General features: G+C 53.9%; 1 protein-coding gene across 1 annotated transcript; it reads right to left on the bottom strand.

Moving 5' to 3' along the window:
* Positions 1–548: 548 nt before the first annotated feature.
* GDF10 (growth differentiation factor 10) lies at positions 549–13,935 on the bottom strand. Its single transcript, XM_027098529.1, has 3 exons — positions 13,368–13,935; positions 3,454–4,379; positions 549–1,523 (listed from the first exon to the last, which is right to left on the bottom strand). Exons 1-3 carry the CDS (start codon positions 13,681–13,683, stop codon positions 1,332–1,334), a joined length of 1,434 nt encoding a protein of 477 aa, XP_026954330.1. The 5' UTR covers positions 13,684–13,935; the 3' UTR covers positions 549–1,331.
* Positions 13,936–16,829: the final 2,894 nt, after the last annotated feature.

A 16,829-nucleotide genomic window follows, 5' to 3' on the forward strand; every position in this document is an offset into this window, starting at 1 on the left:
AATCAGCTTCAGGTACTACAACTGTAAGGCGATGTCAGCTCAGGGATAAGGGAGCCACTTGGGGGACACTATTTGGGGACAGGGATGCTGACTAGGAAGCAGGGAGAAGCAGACGTTCCAGTTCCTCAGGAGCCCCCAAATCTCTGGAGAGACCCCTGACTTCTTCTACTGAATCTCTTGCTGGAACTACCCCAAGTAGAAGCCCTCTGACCAGGCTACCATAGAAGTTCCTTTAAATATCTCAGGCACCTCCCCATCACTTGACATCCCCTCTGAGGCTAAGGAGTCGAGGTCACTGTGCCTGCCTGGGCCATGTCCTTCCTGGACGAGCCCAGGGTGGGGACCTGTGGTGTGATATGAGTGGGCAGGACCCTGGAAGGCATAGGAGTGGCCGGTGTCTGGAGCTTAGGATGAAGATGAGAGAGTGTGGAGACGGCCTACAGGGACCTTGGCTCCTAAAGAAGGCTGTGACCCCAGCAGCCACCCAGATGTCATACTTACACGTGGAGATCCATCCATATTTTGCAATGGGTGACATCCAGCTTTTGAAGATACCACTGTCCCTTTAATTTATTAGCTTTCCATAAAAACACATACCGTACACAATCTACAGTATAGAAAGTATAATTTACAAAAATATAAAATCTTGGTTATGTTTTAGTATTCCCGCGTATCACTGCATGGGTTATTTCAATAAGCGCGTTTAAACAATGCACGCTCAACCAGCTTGACCACCTCTGTGGGGAACGGTGTCAACGCCCTCCTTTTTGTTTTAAAATAAAACATATATTAAGAAAAAGAAACCAACATTGGTTATATGTGCATACTGTATGTATAAAAGCGTTTGCAGTGGATTTTGAGAGAAAACATCCATTTATACCATCATTTAGGCCCTGTTTTGCAGCATCACACTGTGGCCTGAAGTGTTTTAAACTGATTGTTTAAACAGAGGTTGTTTCCTTGTGAAGGGAGTGAGTGCCTTCGGGTCTGTAGTCTTCTTTCCGGGTTATGAGATGATAGTCACAAAACCCAGCCTGTGGACATGTCCGGTTTTCAGGCCTTCAGGGCACAGCGGACAGGCCGTGGGCAACCGTCAGGCCAGGGCTAATTCCCAGATCCCTTCAAAGGATTCGGACCGGCATTGAGGGGGCTGAGTCACCAGCAGTGAAAGACCCCAGAATGATGCCCTGGGGTGACAGATGGTTGCCTGCAAGCTGTGCCCTGCATTTGCAGCTGCACCCTGAGTCAAGTGCTCACTCCAGAAGGTTCTGAGAATGCTGCCCTGCTGTGTGCAGGCGGGGCAGGTTCTTTCCACTCCAGAGCGGCTGGTCTTACCGGCAGGCACAGGTCTCCACAGACATGTTGGGATACACCTTCAGAACCACATTCCGGTTCTCATCCAGGAAGAGGACCCCAAGAGAGTTCATCTTGTCGGGAACGCAGCAAGGCTCTGGGATGCCCGGGACGATGCCCACGGCCCTGACGATGCTCTGGATGGTGGCGTGGTTGGAGGGGCGGACGATCTGCAAGGGGGAAAGGAGCATGGTCACCTCCGAACTCTGCCTACCCTGCAGTCCTCATCCACCCACCACGCTGCCTGCATGCCCTTGACTGAGGCCACAGAAAAGGCACTGACCTAGAAGAAAAGGTGAGATCACAGGGTTGGGTACACATTTCTTCTGAAATCAGTGGCAGACTGAGTCCTAGGGACTTTTGCAAAAGGCCTTCCTGCCCTTCGGGCTCCCAGAGGGAAGGCACATCCCTTACATGGCACTGGCCACTTGGGGGCACCTGCGCGTCACACATCCCCGAGGAGTACCAGGAACTGGGCGGGAGCCCCAGAGGGAAGGCAGTGGAGAAGATTGGAGGTTCTGCCTGGGGCCATAGCTGCCCAGACTTTACAGTCCAGGGAGCACCGACACGCTTGCCATGTGATCATGTTCTCAGCACAGGAGGGGAAGCCCTGCAGGCACAAGTGCATCAGTGTGATGGGGCTGGAAACGCGCAGTTCCCAGGTGGGTCTGACTTTGGGGTGTCAGGCGCTGCTTCACCTGCATCACCCCATTTTGTCATTGAATCAACCTTCTGGGGTGGGTACGACTTTAAATTTCCTGGTGAAACTGGGGCTTCAAATGACTAAATAACTGGACCAGGAGCCCTCAGTTAGAAAGTAGTCTGGCTTGGAAACTGCGCTCGCTGGGCCCACACCAGCTCTCTTCCCCTCCCTCCCAGGCAGCCTCTCACAGCCAGAAGAGTCTGGGTCCCAGCAGCAAACACGGCACCTCCCACAAGATGAAGAGGACCACGTCACAGGTGCTTCAGCTCATCCTCGGCCAGAGTTTTATATGCACAGTGCCTCTGGTGGGGAGGTGGGAGGAGAGGGACACCGGCATTTGGGGAGTTCAGGCTGGTGTCAGGGAAGGTGGAAAGACAGCCAAGCAGACTGATAAGGTAAGCGCAGGGTCAGCCAGCAGGGGCCTGCCGTACTCACCCTGCATCCCCCGGGCTGGGCCCTTCCAGCAGACGCCTGTCTCTCTGTCAGACACCTCCCTTCCTCTCTCCTGCACATGCACGGCTTTGAGCAGAAGCCTCTTAATTCCCAAACAGGTTAATGCGGCCCCGCGTCTGGGTCTGGGATTTCCCAGCTGGCTGATTTATTTACGTTCACAGTGGATTTACGCGCTGACTTCCTTTCTTGGAGAGGAAGGCGTGACCTGGAACTCAGCAGAGGAGCTAAGTAGGAGGAAAGTGTGTGCTCTGTGCCGAGGTCGACATCAGCAGGCAGCCAGCCCACCGTGGTTCAGGATGTGGGGAGATGGATGGACAGAACCATGGCCCAGCCTGGAGGGAAGGCGAGCATCTGAAAACCCGGTCCAGTGCAATGGGGAAAGCAGCCCCGTGCTGTGTGTCCTGCCGACTCGTGTGCAATGAGAGCTGGCTGCCCTGTGAGTTCCTGCCCTGAGTCGGGGGTGGGGGATGGACGGTCACACTGGGAAGCCACTGAGGCCAGCTCTGTGCTGGTCACAGACACCAACGCCCTGAGATCCAGGCCAGGTTTCTAGAAGAGCCTTGGTGAGGAGAGGGCTTAAGAGACCTGACCTGTGTGCAGGGGGCCAGGCTCTCCTCAACCTCTGTGGGTATTGCTATGTGGGAACACACACCTAAGGAGACGGATCTCCTGTTTTGCAAAAGAAGAAAGGTTCTGATTTAAAACTCAGATTCACTGAAGGCACAGCCAGACCCCATCCATCTGTGGGCTGTATCCACCCAACAGGCTGACATTTTGGCACGTCTGTCTACCTATTCTCTTTCTTGAGTAGATGGGAGGTGTCATTATCCCTATTTACAGACAGGAAACAGTGAGGAGGCAGAGGGACTTGCCTGCAGGGGCAGAGCTGAGAGTCACAATTATCCCGGGGCAGAACACAGCGGGGGCGACCCCACACACTCTACCTTGGGCATGGGGAACTCGCAGGCTCCTGAGCAGTAGTAAGCGTCGAACGACTTGGGTGAGATGATCCATTCGTTCCACCCGATGTCTGCAAAGTCCACCTTCAGATACCTCCGGGAGCAAACCCGCGGCTCGTCCCACTGCTTCCTCCGGGCTTTCTGCATCGTCTTCTCGTCAAAGTCCAGCACCTGCGAGGAGGCCATGAACACATCCTGGCCCTTCTTCCTGCGGTCCTTGCGGCCCGGCCGAGGCTTCAGTGCACGGAAGGGGCTGGGCCACAGCTCGTGCTTGTGGTAGTGCTGGGCGTGGGGGGCATGTGCCGGCCTCTCGTCCAGCCCCGGCAGCTCGTTGTTCTGCAGCGGCCCCATGGCCTGCGTGGCCCGGCGCACTCGGGGGTCTGCCGAGCTGTTGGGGGCTGCTCCAGGCTCCTGGTCCCCAGCCTGGAAGGGGTCATATCTCTGCAGTGTCACTGCCACGCTGTTGGGCTCTGAGATGGCCAGGTCGTTGGCGTAGATGAGGATGTAGGGTGCGTGGGGGCCGGGCCTGGGTACCCCTGGGTCCTCCTCCCCAGAATCCAGCTGGGCGGACAGGAGCAGCTCGCCATCCCGGCGGGCCGCCTTGATGATGGGGGAGATGTCCTTGGCCCGCCACAGGCCCCGTGGCGGGGGCAGCAGGGCCATGGCCCCACGGAGCAGCCCCTGCGTGGCCATGTTCTGCGAGAGGCTTCGGAAGAGCAGGTGCTGGCGTGCAGGCGGGCCCGGGGGCAGCAGGCGGCAGGATGCATTCTTGGCCCGCTGCTTGCATGGTGCCTCGCGTGCCCGGGGCCACCGCGGCTCCGAGTAGAAGTGGAATGTGGCCATGAGGATCATTTCTGAGTCCTGCATGGAAGTCAGGTTGAAGAAATACACGGTCTTCTGGTTGACCACTTCTGCAAGGGAAGGACAGACCACAGCCTGTTAGGTTGTCTCCTGAACAGGGCCCCATGCTCATAGGGTGTCCCGTCCAGGAAGTGGAGGAGGAACGCCCATTGAGGGAGCACTTTCAGGCCAGCAGGCTTTCCTCATCTCCTGTAATCCTCACATGGAACTGATGAGGGCACCCTTTGCTATTTTCAGGGACCAGATGAGGATGAGGGATTGAGGTCAGAGAGGCTGGGGGCTGTCATATCCCATTGCAAAGAAAGGAAGAAAAAAAAGGTGGCAGACAGGGTAGATGCTCAGGGCTGCTGGACCCTGAAGCTCCAGTTCCTGCCTCTGCACTCTAACGCCTCTCAATGAACAAATGATCTCCCCCATCTTCATTCATGAGATAAGATGGAATCAGGTATTCGGGATACTTGGGTTGGGTCCGAGCCCTGCTGACAGTAGCCCCCCTGTATCTGCACAGCTTTCTATTTTATAGACATTAAATGCAGTCCTTCTTCCAAATGAGGTGAATTAGAGTGCCTCACGCTGTCTCAGCATTCTGAGCAGCTTCTGAGGGAAACTGGGCTTAAGAACACAGCCATTTGGGTGTCTGCTAGTTATTCTGCCCAAGTCCTTTTAAACTTGTTTTTACAAAGAAAAAGCACTATCAGGGTTGTACCACGTCACTCAATAAAATCTCCAACATCCAGGTTGCTCTCCAGAGGCCGGAACCACGATGAGGACCGGCCTCAAACATCACATGGGTCACTCCCATCTCCCTCAAACATCACATCTGCAGCTCGAGGATACTCTTGGCCCCTGCATCCCTGGGGCTGTCAACCACTCTTTCCTTTCTCTCTTGGTTCTACCAGGTGTACACCAGGACCCCAGGGCAGAAAGCTCCCCCAGGCCCTGGCAGCATGAGGTCTGGGAATAGCAAGCCCTCTCTAGGGTTTGGATGGGAGGGAGGCATCATCTCCCTGAGATGCTGCAGGAGAGCCGGAGACCAGAGCTGTCAGGTGGGCTGTCTCCCTCCCGCTGCCCTATTTCCTGTTGTCAGGGGTCTGTCTGCTGGGTGAAGCTGGGAGAGGTACAGGGCTTCCAAGAGCGGGAATGTGTGTGTGTGTGTGTAGAAAATGGGTCACAGTTTCTCTGACACCTGCATCCACAGATTCAGCTGGCATTTTTTTAACCAAAATCTTCAGTTTAAGGTTATTTGTTTCTATTGGGATGAAGGCATAATTCTACTGGGAAGAAGGCATAATTCAATTGGGAACTTTCATGTACTTTTAAGGGACTACAAGAAAGAGGAAGGGAGGAAAAGTCAGAGGGCCCAATAAATGTCAGTTAAAGCTTGGGTGACATTCTAAAGACACGACCTTACCTAATTCTCAGAAAAAACCCCTCAGCATGTCCACAGCAGCCCCTCAATACGTCCACACATAAGGAGAAGCACGAGTCTTGATGACATTTAAACCTAGCTTCCCCAAACACTGCGGCCTTGAGTGTCATGGTCCTCGAGTCCTGCATTTCCCAAAGCTCAAAGATCACTGCTTTCCTCCTCTGGAGATGCTGATTCAGAGGGTCTGGGACAATGGGGCCCAGGAATTCTTATTTTAACCAGCATTCTAAGGGATTCTAAGTTTGGGAAGCAATGATGGGCGGTGGCTGTGTATCTGAAACATCCAGGGTTGACTTGTGGATGGGGTGCAAGTTCACCAACAAGGCAGCCCCTACCCCCCAAGCTGGGAAAGGCTCTAGGAACCAGGCTCCCAGGCCTCAACGGGACCATGCCTTGCTCATCTGCCTCAGAGAGACAAGAGAATCTCTATCTCACCCGAATGCTTGGGGGATTAAATAAATAACATATGTAATGTGCCAGGCACAAAGGGGGAAGCCCCCAAATGTGCTTCTGTGCCACTTTTGTCTAAGTGACCAAGGCCGGCAGAGCAAGCTCCTCCTGCACCAGTTCGGGCCCCTCTTACTCAATGGTCCAGCTACCACAGCAGAAAAAGTGTTTTTCTTTTATCCAATTCAAGTCAACTCCATTGTTCCGCTAACAGGTTCTTTGTGCGAGAACACTCTAGGCTCTAAAACAGACATGTCTGACTCCTTCCAAAGAGCTGGCCCTTCACAGCGGGATGCAAGCACCTTTGGCCTAGAAACCGTGGCTCTCGGTGAGAAGGAAAACAGCAGACTGGGGGAACCGAGATGGGGCTTCCCAGAGAAAAGCACCTTGGCCCCCCTTCCAGTGACAAGGTAAAGAACGAGAGAGGATATAAAGAAGGATAACTGTGACCACCAAGGCAGGGACAGCAACCTTGGCTTGAGGTGGGTGTGGCCCAATGAAGGTGCTGGGAGGGCCGCCCCAGGGTGGTAAAACGTGTTGTAGAGGAGGACGGGGTGCCCTCCCCTGGAGGTTATTTCTGCACGGGTGCAGGAGAGGGACAGCAAATGCTGCCCTTCCCTTAGGATGGAGAACCACAGAGAGCACGCTCAGGAACTCAGAGCGGGAAGAACCTTAGAGGTCAGGCAGCCTGATTAATTACACTCAGGGCAGGAGTTTTTCCTCCATGTGGCTTGAATGCCTTTGGCCACAGGCAGCTCGCTCCTTACAAGGCAGTCTGATGCGTGATGACCCTCCCCGCTGGGAACCGTGGAGGTGGAGATGGGTCACTCCCATCTCCAGGGCACGAAGGGCCACAGGCTGGCCCAGCTCTCTGATTGTACCTGCATGCCTGCATTGCAGGGGGCTCCAGGCTGTGGCTGAGAGAAGGCCACCTACCTGAAGCCTCCCAGCTTGGATGAGCCCAGGTCACAAAGGAGAATCTCCAGAGAAGTCCCTATTTCCTATGAACCGTGCTGGTGCCTGTGGCTCCCATCTCATGGTCAGCTAGAAAAGATCCTTCCTTCCTCCCTCCTATCATTCCTCTCTCCCTTCCTTCGCCCCTCCCTGCCTCCCTCCCTTTTCCAGATAAATATTTGGGAAACTCCTACTCTGGGCTAAGTGCTGCGCTGAGCAGGGTCCTAGCAAAGGTGATTCCAGGCACTCAGAGGAGCTCAGCCCAGGGACGAGACAGACAGTGATGGTGGGGACGCCCACCTGCAGCGCCTGTCGCAGCTTCACAGAGCTGTGTCCAGGAGAGGTCCCCGGCGGGCTGCGTGCTTTCCACCTTAGGTCAGCATCCTGCTCAGAGCTCTCTATTGCCCCCCAAATTAAACTCAACCCTTTACCAAGGCCCTACTTGATCTGACCTGCTTACCTCCCCAACTCCATCTGCTCCCCGCACCCCCATCTCTGCCCTAGTCACCCTGGCCTTCCTGTCCTTACAAACATGAAGCTCCGTCTCAGGGCTTTGTCCCAGCTCTTCCTTCTGCTGTCATCACCTCTCCTCTAGGAATCACTCCTCTCTCCTTTGGGCCTTTGCTCAAGTGGCATCCCTAACAAAGGGTACCACTGACTCCCTTGGCTGAAGGAACAGCCCCAACGCTCTGTCTGTCCCTGGCTTCATTTGTCTTCACGTCACTCTGGGACATCCTGATATAATATATTTCCTTGCGATTGTTTCTCTTTCCCTCTAGAACACAAACTCCAAGAGGGCGGGGCTTTGCCAGCTGTGTGCACTGCTGTATCCCTAGATCCTAGCACGAGGCCTGAGTGATCATCAGCGCTCAGAAATGTGTGCTGAATGGCAGGGGAGGGGAGGGGTCTTTGCTAGATCTGTCTGCTTCACTTAACAAAGGGGGTTCCTGGCCTGCTGCCCTGGGGCTCAGGGAATATCCTGAAAGAAGTCCAGAAAGTCTCCTTTGGAAAGATGTAGCCGATTATGCAAATCCAGCTGGAGGCACTGCACAGCAGGACGTTTGTCCAGTCACTTCCCCTTGAGCCTTAGTTTTCTCATCTTTAAAATGGGAATAATATTGTTTACTGATTAGGAAGCTCCAAGTTCCAAGCATATATGCATGCGTGATTCCTCGTGTTCACAATGAGGGCAGCAGACATGGCAAATGGACAAAGAGATGGAGCTTCAGAGAGGGTACATGACTACATAACTGCATAACTTGCTTAAAGTGCTCAAAGTCCCCCAGCTGGTAAGCGGCGGAGCCAGGGCGTGCTTCCAGGCCTGTCTGACCCCAAGCCCATGCCCTTCCCCACCCTCCCCAACCAGGTGCTCTGGATAGAATCCGGGTCTGCTTAACAGCTAATGTAACAAAGATCATGTGCTGTGAACTCTAAAATATTTTGCAAACACAAGTCATTATTTGGATTATTTTGTATTCTGACTCTCCAGGAAAGAAAGGACTGATCTTATTTAGACAAGTTGATCTCTCTATGGTCTTTGGAAATCTGAGAACCCTAGTGAGGTCCACTCTACTGGGCACTCAACCTCCTTCCCAACTCTTTAGGGATGGGACTAGAGAGGAAAGAGGTAGGGAAGCGGTCCTAGTCCAAGGGTGCCCCCAAGCTCCCTGCTGGCCAGCTCTCAGGCCAAGACGACCCTCAGACTGCTCTGCTCTGTAGAAACAGAATCCAAGTCACCTGGAGATCTGTCCCTTCACTCATTGCCCCTGAAACAGCCATCAGGGTGACCAGAGCGAGAATGCCGGGCTGAAGATGCAAGCACCAACATAATAAACTGAAGAAAGGAAGTGGTGGGCCACCAGTGGTGGTGCAGAGAAGGAAAGAGAACTAATGTGTACCGAGTGTCTGTTTTTAGGCAGGCTCCAGAGTCAGGGTTTAAACCCTGCTTCATCACCGACTAGCTGTGGGGCCTTAGGAAGTCACACAACTTCTCTGCCCCATCTGCTAATCAAACAGAACACGTGTACGTGCCTCCTGAAGTTGTGAGCTCATCTCTGCAGTGCTCTCAGCAAGGTGTCTGGCACCCAGCACATGCTCAGAACACAGTGGTCATGTGGTGTCACAAGCTACTGCTACACTCAGGACCCCCCCACCCCTGCTCCCTGCCCTCGTGCCCAGCGGGAGGCACTGCCACCTGTCCACCCTCTCCAGCAGGAGCCTGAGAATTTTCACAGCCTCTTCGCCCTCCTGCATGCAACTTATCCTAGTTCCTATTTCTCCACATCCTGTTTCTCCACAACCACCCTGAACTTTGCATCTTTCCACCACTGTCTTAGCCCACAGTCTGACCTTGACCACCACTGTGACCCCAGGACACTGTCACCCTCACACCACACTCGTGCTTCACAGGGAATCATCTATTACAGATGCAGAGTTAACATCCTTCACAACCTCCACATATCAGTAGGAAAAAGACCAGAACCCCAAGTGGATGAAGTGGTTTCCACGGGAAAAATTTCGAATGGTCAAAAAGCATGAAAAACAGTTCAGGATGACCAGTAATGAAAAAGAAAACGGTAACTTCAAATTAGAATGAAGATATAACAAGTTTTACCTGCTGCAACTCTGATCCCATTAGGGTAAAAACTATATATAATATTCCACAAAATATTAACTCTGGTTATATCTGGATTGTGATTTCTTTTCTTTACTGTGATTTTCTACGATTTCTGGATAAGTATGCATTTCCCTTATAATCTCTTGTCTCTCCTTCTCCCCTCTCCTCTTTTCTTCTCTCCCTCCCTCCCCCTCTCCCTCCCTTGCCCCTCTCTCACCATACACACTCTCTATACTGCCCCACTGCTTACAGGCCTTGGTGGCCCACTGGTTCACTTCCATTTTCTGCCTCTTTCTTCCTGTTGTTTCCTCATTGAAACCAAACACCTCACAGTTCCAGGCAATAGGGCTCTGCTTCACTTCTACACCTGGCTAACACCCGCTGCCCTTCAGAGTCCGTCTGGGGCCTCCCCTGCTCTGTGAAGGCTTCACTGGACCCTCCCCACCAGCCCTTCCCCTGCCAGGTCAGTGCTGTCCTTTGGGGCTCCTGAAGCCCACCCCCAGCCCTTTCTCACTCCATTGTCCTACCTGTGCCACTGCACACATTCTTCTGTTTACTTCTCCCTTCTCCACCAGCCCGTGAGCTTCTCGGGGCAGGGCCAATACTCTCTGCTTTTCTGTGTCCTCTGAGCTTACAGTACCTGCCACTGAATGAGGTGCTCAGGAAAGACTTGGGGAACTGACTGTGACATTTGGCACTCTCGACAGATGAGTATGTATTAGTACTCTCATTTTAGAGATGAAGACACCAACCTCAGAGAGGTTAAGTAACTTGCCCAATATCACATACGTAGCTGGAAAAGCCTAGATTTAAATGCAGGTCGTTTGAGGCTGCAGGTGTCTAACCTTAACCCTTATGGTCAGGCTCAGAAGCTCTCTCCACTGATGCGCTTCAAGGAGCAATGGAAGGGAGGGAAGGAGCTGGGTGGCTGGCGTAATCATAGTAGAGCTAAAACATTATTGAACTTACACGTGCCAGGCACTGTGTTAAGCACTGAACATATCTCAGTTCATTTAAAAAACCCTATAAGGAAGAGAGCGTTATTAGTCCCATTTTAGAGGTGAAGAAAACGGAGTCATAGACGAGTTCAGTCCCTGGCCCCAGTCACAGACTCAGGATTTGGCCCTTACCAGCCCAGCTCACAGCCTGCGCTTGGAACCTGAGCTGAGCTGCCTAGAGGCAGGCAAGGGACACAGTTCCACTGTAACATGGGTTGTAGGGAACACCCCACCGAGGCAGCAGAGGTCACCGTCACGGAGCAGGACCAGAGCTGAAGCCCCCCACATGTGTGCCTCATCCATGAAATGAGGGGTCCCCACCCAGGCTCACACCTCCTCACAGCTTCGTCGCTGGGTCACAAAGCAGGCCCTTCTGAGGGCTGGTGAGGGACTGGGTATGAAGAAACTTCAGTCAGGGGAGGAGACGCGAAACCAAGCTGCCTGGGCCTACTCTCTGCCAGGCACAAACCCCGCCTCATCCCATTGACTCTTCACCCCACCCCCACTACGTGCACAAACAATTGATACTCAGAGAGGTAAAGTGATGTGTACACACATACTAGTAGCAGGTGGAGCTGGGACTTATACCCATGGCTGTTTCAAATGGTTCCAAACAAGAGTACTGGATTTGTCAAATAGTCCTAGACTGATCCAGAATAATTCTGATCTCCCAGGATCTGTTCCATCCTGTCTCCTAAGTCCTGGGCTCAGTTCTGATGGAGGTTGGGGGAGGGGACTAGCAGTGAGAACAGCACGAGCCTGACAGATGGACGGTGCCAACCACTGCCACTGTGAACAGCTTGCCCTGGCCTGGCCTCAGTCTCCTTATCTGTAAAATGGGAGGACTGGATCTGAAGTACTGTCGCCAGATCCTTTTCAGGGCTAAGTGTTGCTTGTACCACCCCCAGCCTGTGAAGACTGAAAAACAGACCGTGCACCTCCATGCCTGGGCCTGCAGCAACAGGGTGGGCTCAGTGGGCGTGCTCATCCCTTATTGCAGCAGTGAACTTGCTGGTCTTGCTTTCCTCAAGTGCAAGGCTTTGGGGACTGAGTTAATGGATGCAAGGTCAAGTCTACACCTATATGAACACAAGTCTTTTGTACTCCAGGGAAACACGATGCACCAGCACTTAACCTGGCCAGTGCTGGGCTTAGGGCTTACACATATCAACTCATGTCATCTTTCCTGAATTGCTACAGGGAAGATATTACCATGACGTGCCCATTTTGTGGATAAGTACACTCAAGTCCACAGAGCTTCAGTGATTTGCCCAAGATCATAGTCATGCTAGATGATTCTTGAGTGACTTAATAATGATACTCCAGAAATGGGCCCCAAGAGGCGAATAAAAGGTACCAGGGAGGATGGAGTTAGATCTAGTTGGCCTGGAACCTAGTGAGTCTGCCCAGTAGAGGATGGGGGGAAGGGGCTTCTCTGCGGCAGGAGCTCCCAGTACATGTTTATGCGAGACCAAGCTTCCAGTGTCTGGCTCTGAGGCCACGGTGTGGTACCCTAAGTAACACAGCCAGTGATCGACAGGGAGGTGGCGGATATGACTCCAAGCTGTCTGGCCCCAGTGGTGGGCTTGTCCCCCTCTACCTCAAGAGGGGGCCCTACAGACCAATGGTCTTTCTCCTGATGAATGGCCTCCTCCTTCACAAGGGCTGCAGGGGACCCCTACTCACATTTTCTGCAATGGCATTCTGAGACCATGAGTAATCTCCATGACAACCAGGGTCTTCCCATCACCCCTGCGCCTCGTCTCTGCTCACCCAGGGCCTGCAGAGGTCACCCAGCCCCAGCGGGTAGACAGCTGAGGCAGGATTCTGAAATGCTCTCGGAAGCAGGGCAGGGAGGGCTCGGTACAGCTCCATCCAAGGTGTGGGGAAAGGGGAAAGGATCTGCCCAGGAGGGGCAAGGGCAGGAGGGGGGCTGGGAACCCCCACTGCCCAAGCTTCTAGACCTTTCCTCAAACCCCCATAGTCTGAACAATTCATGCTAGTGCCTAGCAGGCCTCAGTCCCATGTACCCAAGGCTGGGCACCCAAGGCCATTCTCAGTCCACCCTGCTTCCCCAACTGCCACACCCACTAAGTGCACCAGCTAGAGGGGCACAGCCCCTGCCTGGGCCCAGCGCCTGGCACTTCCATCGGGGCTGCACTGCGCCCACCTGATGGGCTCTCCTCAGTGCCTCCTTCATCTGTCAAGAGCCAGCACAGTCTACCCCCCGAGCCCCGACACACACACACGGTGAGCTCCCCCAGCCCAGTCACATCTCCACGCTGTGCTTAAAGCCTTGTGGATGGGGTCGTCTGTGTCCGGCAAGTGTGACACCCTCCGAGGTTTGGCGGCACCCCAGGGGCAGGAACTCTGTCACTCTGTGCCACTTCGGCGTCCCCACAGGAGGCTCAGGGCCCGGCACAGAGTGCTCGGGGCGGGCGGCGGTGGGGGGAATAGTTAATGGAAGAATGAATGAACCACTCAATGACTAGAAGGAAGAGGCAAAGCGGAGGTGCAGGGGGTGGGAGGATGGACACGTGAGGAGGACCGGGGAGGATGAAGAGAAGGGGGCCACAGGGCCGCCTCTACTTACCCAGCCGGGCCCGGAAGCTGCGGACCGTGTTGCCCCCTCCTGGCCGCGCGCCCCTTCGGCTGTATTTCTCATAAAGCCGGAGCATGTGGACAGCGACCATGTCCTGGGTGCCGGGGCCTAGCGCAGCGGCCGCGTCCCCTGGAGACCGCTGGGGGTTCTTGTACCCCGCCAGGCCGTCGGCCGCTGCGGGCGGGGCGGACCGGGCGGGGGCCGTGTGGCTGCCGCCCGCGTCCTGGAGCAGCAGCAGAAGTAGCGGCAGCAGCGGCAGCAGTTGGGACCCCGGTCCCGGGCTGGTCCGAGCGGGGCCACGGGCCATGATGGGTGGCGGTGGCGAAGGGGTCGGAGCCGGGGAAGAGGAGGAGGAGGGAGATCGAGGGCGCACAGGAGGCTGAGAACAAACCCTGCGGCGGGAGGGCGCGCGGGCAGCACCGGCAGGCGGGGGCGCGGGATGTCGAGATCCGCGCGGGGCAGAGCTGGGCGCGCAGCCGGGCGCACGGTACGGCCAGCGGTCACGGCCGTCCGGAGCCACGCAGAGCCGAGCCGAGCCCAAGCCGGCGCGCTGCCTCGGCGGACTAGCGGCGAAACTTTGCAGCCCCAGGCGCGCCCGGCTTGGCGGGTTCGAGGGGCGGGGCGGGGCGGGGCGGCCGGCTGCGCCCTCGCCGGGGACCCGGCTGCGCGCCCCGAACCACTCCGGGCCGCCGCCTACACTGCCGTCCGTGGCCCGGCCGCGTTGTGCGTGCGCCCGAGTGTGGCGGTGTGCGCGCGCAGGGGTGTGCGCCCGATTGTGCGCCCAAAGTCTGGGTGGCGTGGGCGTGGGCCGGCGCGCTCCCCGCTCCCCTGCGGAAAGCCGGAGACCTGGGACCCGGCCCGGCTCCTGTGTGTCGGCGCCTCGGCCTGGCCGGGACTGCGTGGGGGCTGGGCGGCATTTAGGGGGGGCCCTCCTGCCGGGTTGCCCCTGCAATGGCATGTGATGATTGTGGTTGCAAGATGACAGCTCCCCCGTGAGGGCCCGACGGGGGAATGTGTGTGCGCCTGGTTGTCTCTGAGCCAGTGTGTGCCCAAAATGCAAGAGTGAGGGGAACGCGAAGCCTCCTCGGCATCCTTTGAAAAGCAAAACCCTAACACTAAAGCTCAGCCAACCCAGGACAACTGGAACAAGATCCTGATTCAAATTCAGAATTAGTCGATTTAACTGACCGTTTATCTGGCGACTATAGTTCTGGTTGTTGAAGGAACACATCAAAGGTGCTTATTAATCGTTGGACGTGTAGCCATCAGGCTTGTCCTGAAAAAAGGACATGGTTTTAAATTGTTTTACAAAACGTTTCCAAAACTTCAGAATAGGAGAAGGAAACGCTTAGCTTTCCCAAGACTGTGTCACAGTGAGGGTGCAGTGAATCCCTGGCCCACCACCCCTCAGTTTAGCCCTGGGGCAGAAGGTCATGAGCGTCATCTTGCCTTTAGAAGGGTTTCTTGTCCATGGATAGAATTTCAGGGCATCTGTGAACTTGGATGGGGAAAACTTACATCTTTATTTTCACTAACCTGTACCTGCAACTTAGCATTCCATATTAGAAACACAGGTAACCAACTACAGTGGTATTAACCATACCTGTGACTTTGTCACCAATAGCCACTAAACACAGATATTTTCATATCACATTTTCTTATCATGTTTCTCAAATATATCTCTTCTTGCTCATCACTGTTCTGAAATTAAAGTAGTCAAGGCTGCTGCTAGTTATTTAATGAATTAATTAAAAGGCACACATATCACTCTGTTGCAAAGTTGTTTTAAAAAAACATTTTGATAATTCTATTTGAATGTAATTGGCTTCCTCTGTAACCCTGCCTATTAAGAACATTCTTTTGAAAAACAGTCTATGGGCTTCCTCTGATTGAGTTAGAGGTTCAAGGCCTACATAAAAGGTTTAGGAACCCTTCTGAGGGAAGGAAAGGACCTCTTCAAACCCATATTCTTCCAGCAAGGTCCAGGATACTGTCCATACTACATTTCTAAGGACTATTTGCAAACTTGCAAACATACTGTTCCCTTTACTTGGTAACTTTGGGCTCCCTGAGCCAAAATAGTTACTTTTCTTGGAGGACTCACAATGCAATAATTGAAAAATTGCTGGAGAAAGCTTCCGTTTGGTGTGTCAAACACAACCCATTTGTAATTTTTCAAAATCTTGCAGTGTCAAATTAGAGGCCATCCTACTGAAAGCCTCGGAACCTCAGGCCTGTAGCTTTTGGAAAACGATAGAGAAGGATTTTATTTCTTTTGATCATTTGCACACATCACGTTCAACTTCCCGTTAGTAGAGCTCCCGTTTGTTCAGTGAAACAGTTTTCAAGAACGGTGTGCCTGGAGGTAAGATGACCGGTCACAATCTTGGACTTGATGAATCTCTCCTCGAAAATGATCCACACCAACTTTTACTGCTCCCTTCCCCCAGCCCCACCACCACTTCCCTCCTTCTCCCTGTGCCCCTCACTTCCCCTCCGCCCCCCTTTCCTCTTCTCCCCCAGAATGCCTCTGACCTGTACCGGCTGGGGGTAACCTCTGCTCATGGGTAGTTTTGTCTCTGCTGGGGCCATACACAATTGAGGCCTGTGAAAAGGAGTGTGAGTCCGCAGGAGGCCAGGACAAGCTGGGCTATTCGGGGTCTGTGTCCATTAAAGCCTCCTTGCTCTCCTTAACTCATTCCCACTCCATTCAAGCCAGCCCGAGGGTCAGGCTTTAGCCAGCACTAAAACCTGTAGGGTACAGATTCTCTGACATTGTTGGGAAAGAATTAAGGCATCAGCTGGGGACGGCTAATATTTCTTGCCTCATTTTATTGCCGAACAGCGGGACTGTTAAGTCTTGAACACTGGAGCACTATGGCCCCCTTTCATGTAGCCGAGATGATGGGATAAAAATGTGTTTGGTGAAGCAATTCAGATTACCACCGGGTCACATCCTCGCTGGCTCCCAGCATCGCCTGCAAACAACATCGCTGAGACAAGGAACAATCGCTGTGCAACTCCAGCTCAGGCAGAACAGTGTTACTAGCGTGGAAATGAGGCTAACTGTGGAGCTTGCCAATGAGAATGTTTGGTTTTTAATAGCTCAGGCTGCAGCTCAAAATAAGAGTTGAGATGGCGGACGGTGGATTCAAGTCCTGAGAGCTGTGATTTCTCGCAGCTTCTTACTAAAATGATCCTGGTCCTGGGAGCTTCCGATGCTATTTTTACCAGGGTCTCTGAGGTCTTGAACTTGCCGTCAGGGATGGAGAGTGTTCTCTCTAGGGTGATGAGAGGTTGTTTGGGGAACCTCGGTCTCCGAGGCCTATCTGCCACGTGCTCTGGGGTGGCAGGGTTTCCTTAGGCTCGGAAAGCCCTGAGCCTCCGTAGTTATAAAACGCCACACTTGAGTACAGGAGAAACCAATCTCTGGATAGTCTGGGAAGCAAGCTG

Source organism: Aethalodelphis obliquidens, unplaced genomic scaffold (genome assembly GCF_003676395.1).
Source record: "Aethalodelphis obliquidens isolate GAN/ISIS:26980383/991018 unplaced genomic scaffold, ASM367639v1 scaffold124, whole genome shotgun sequence".
Lineage (NCBI taxonomy): Eukaryota > Metazoa > Chordata > Mammalia > Artiodactyla > Delphinidae > Aethalodelphis > Aethalodelphis obliquidens.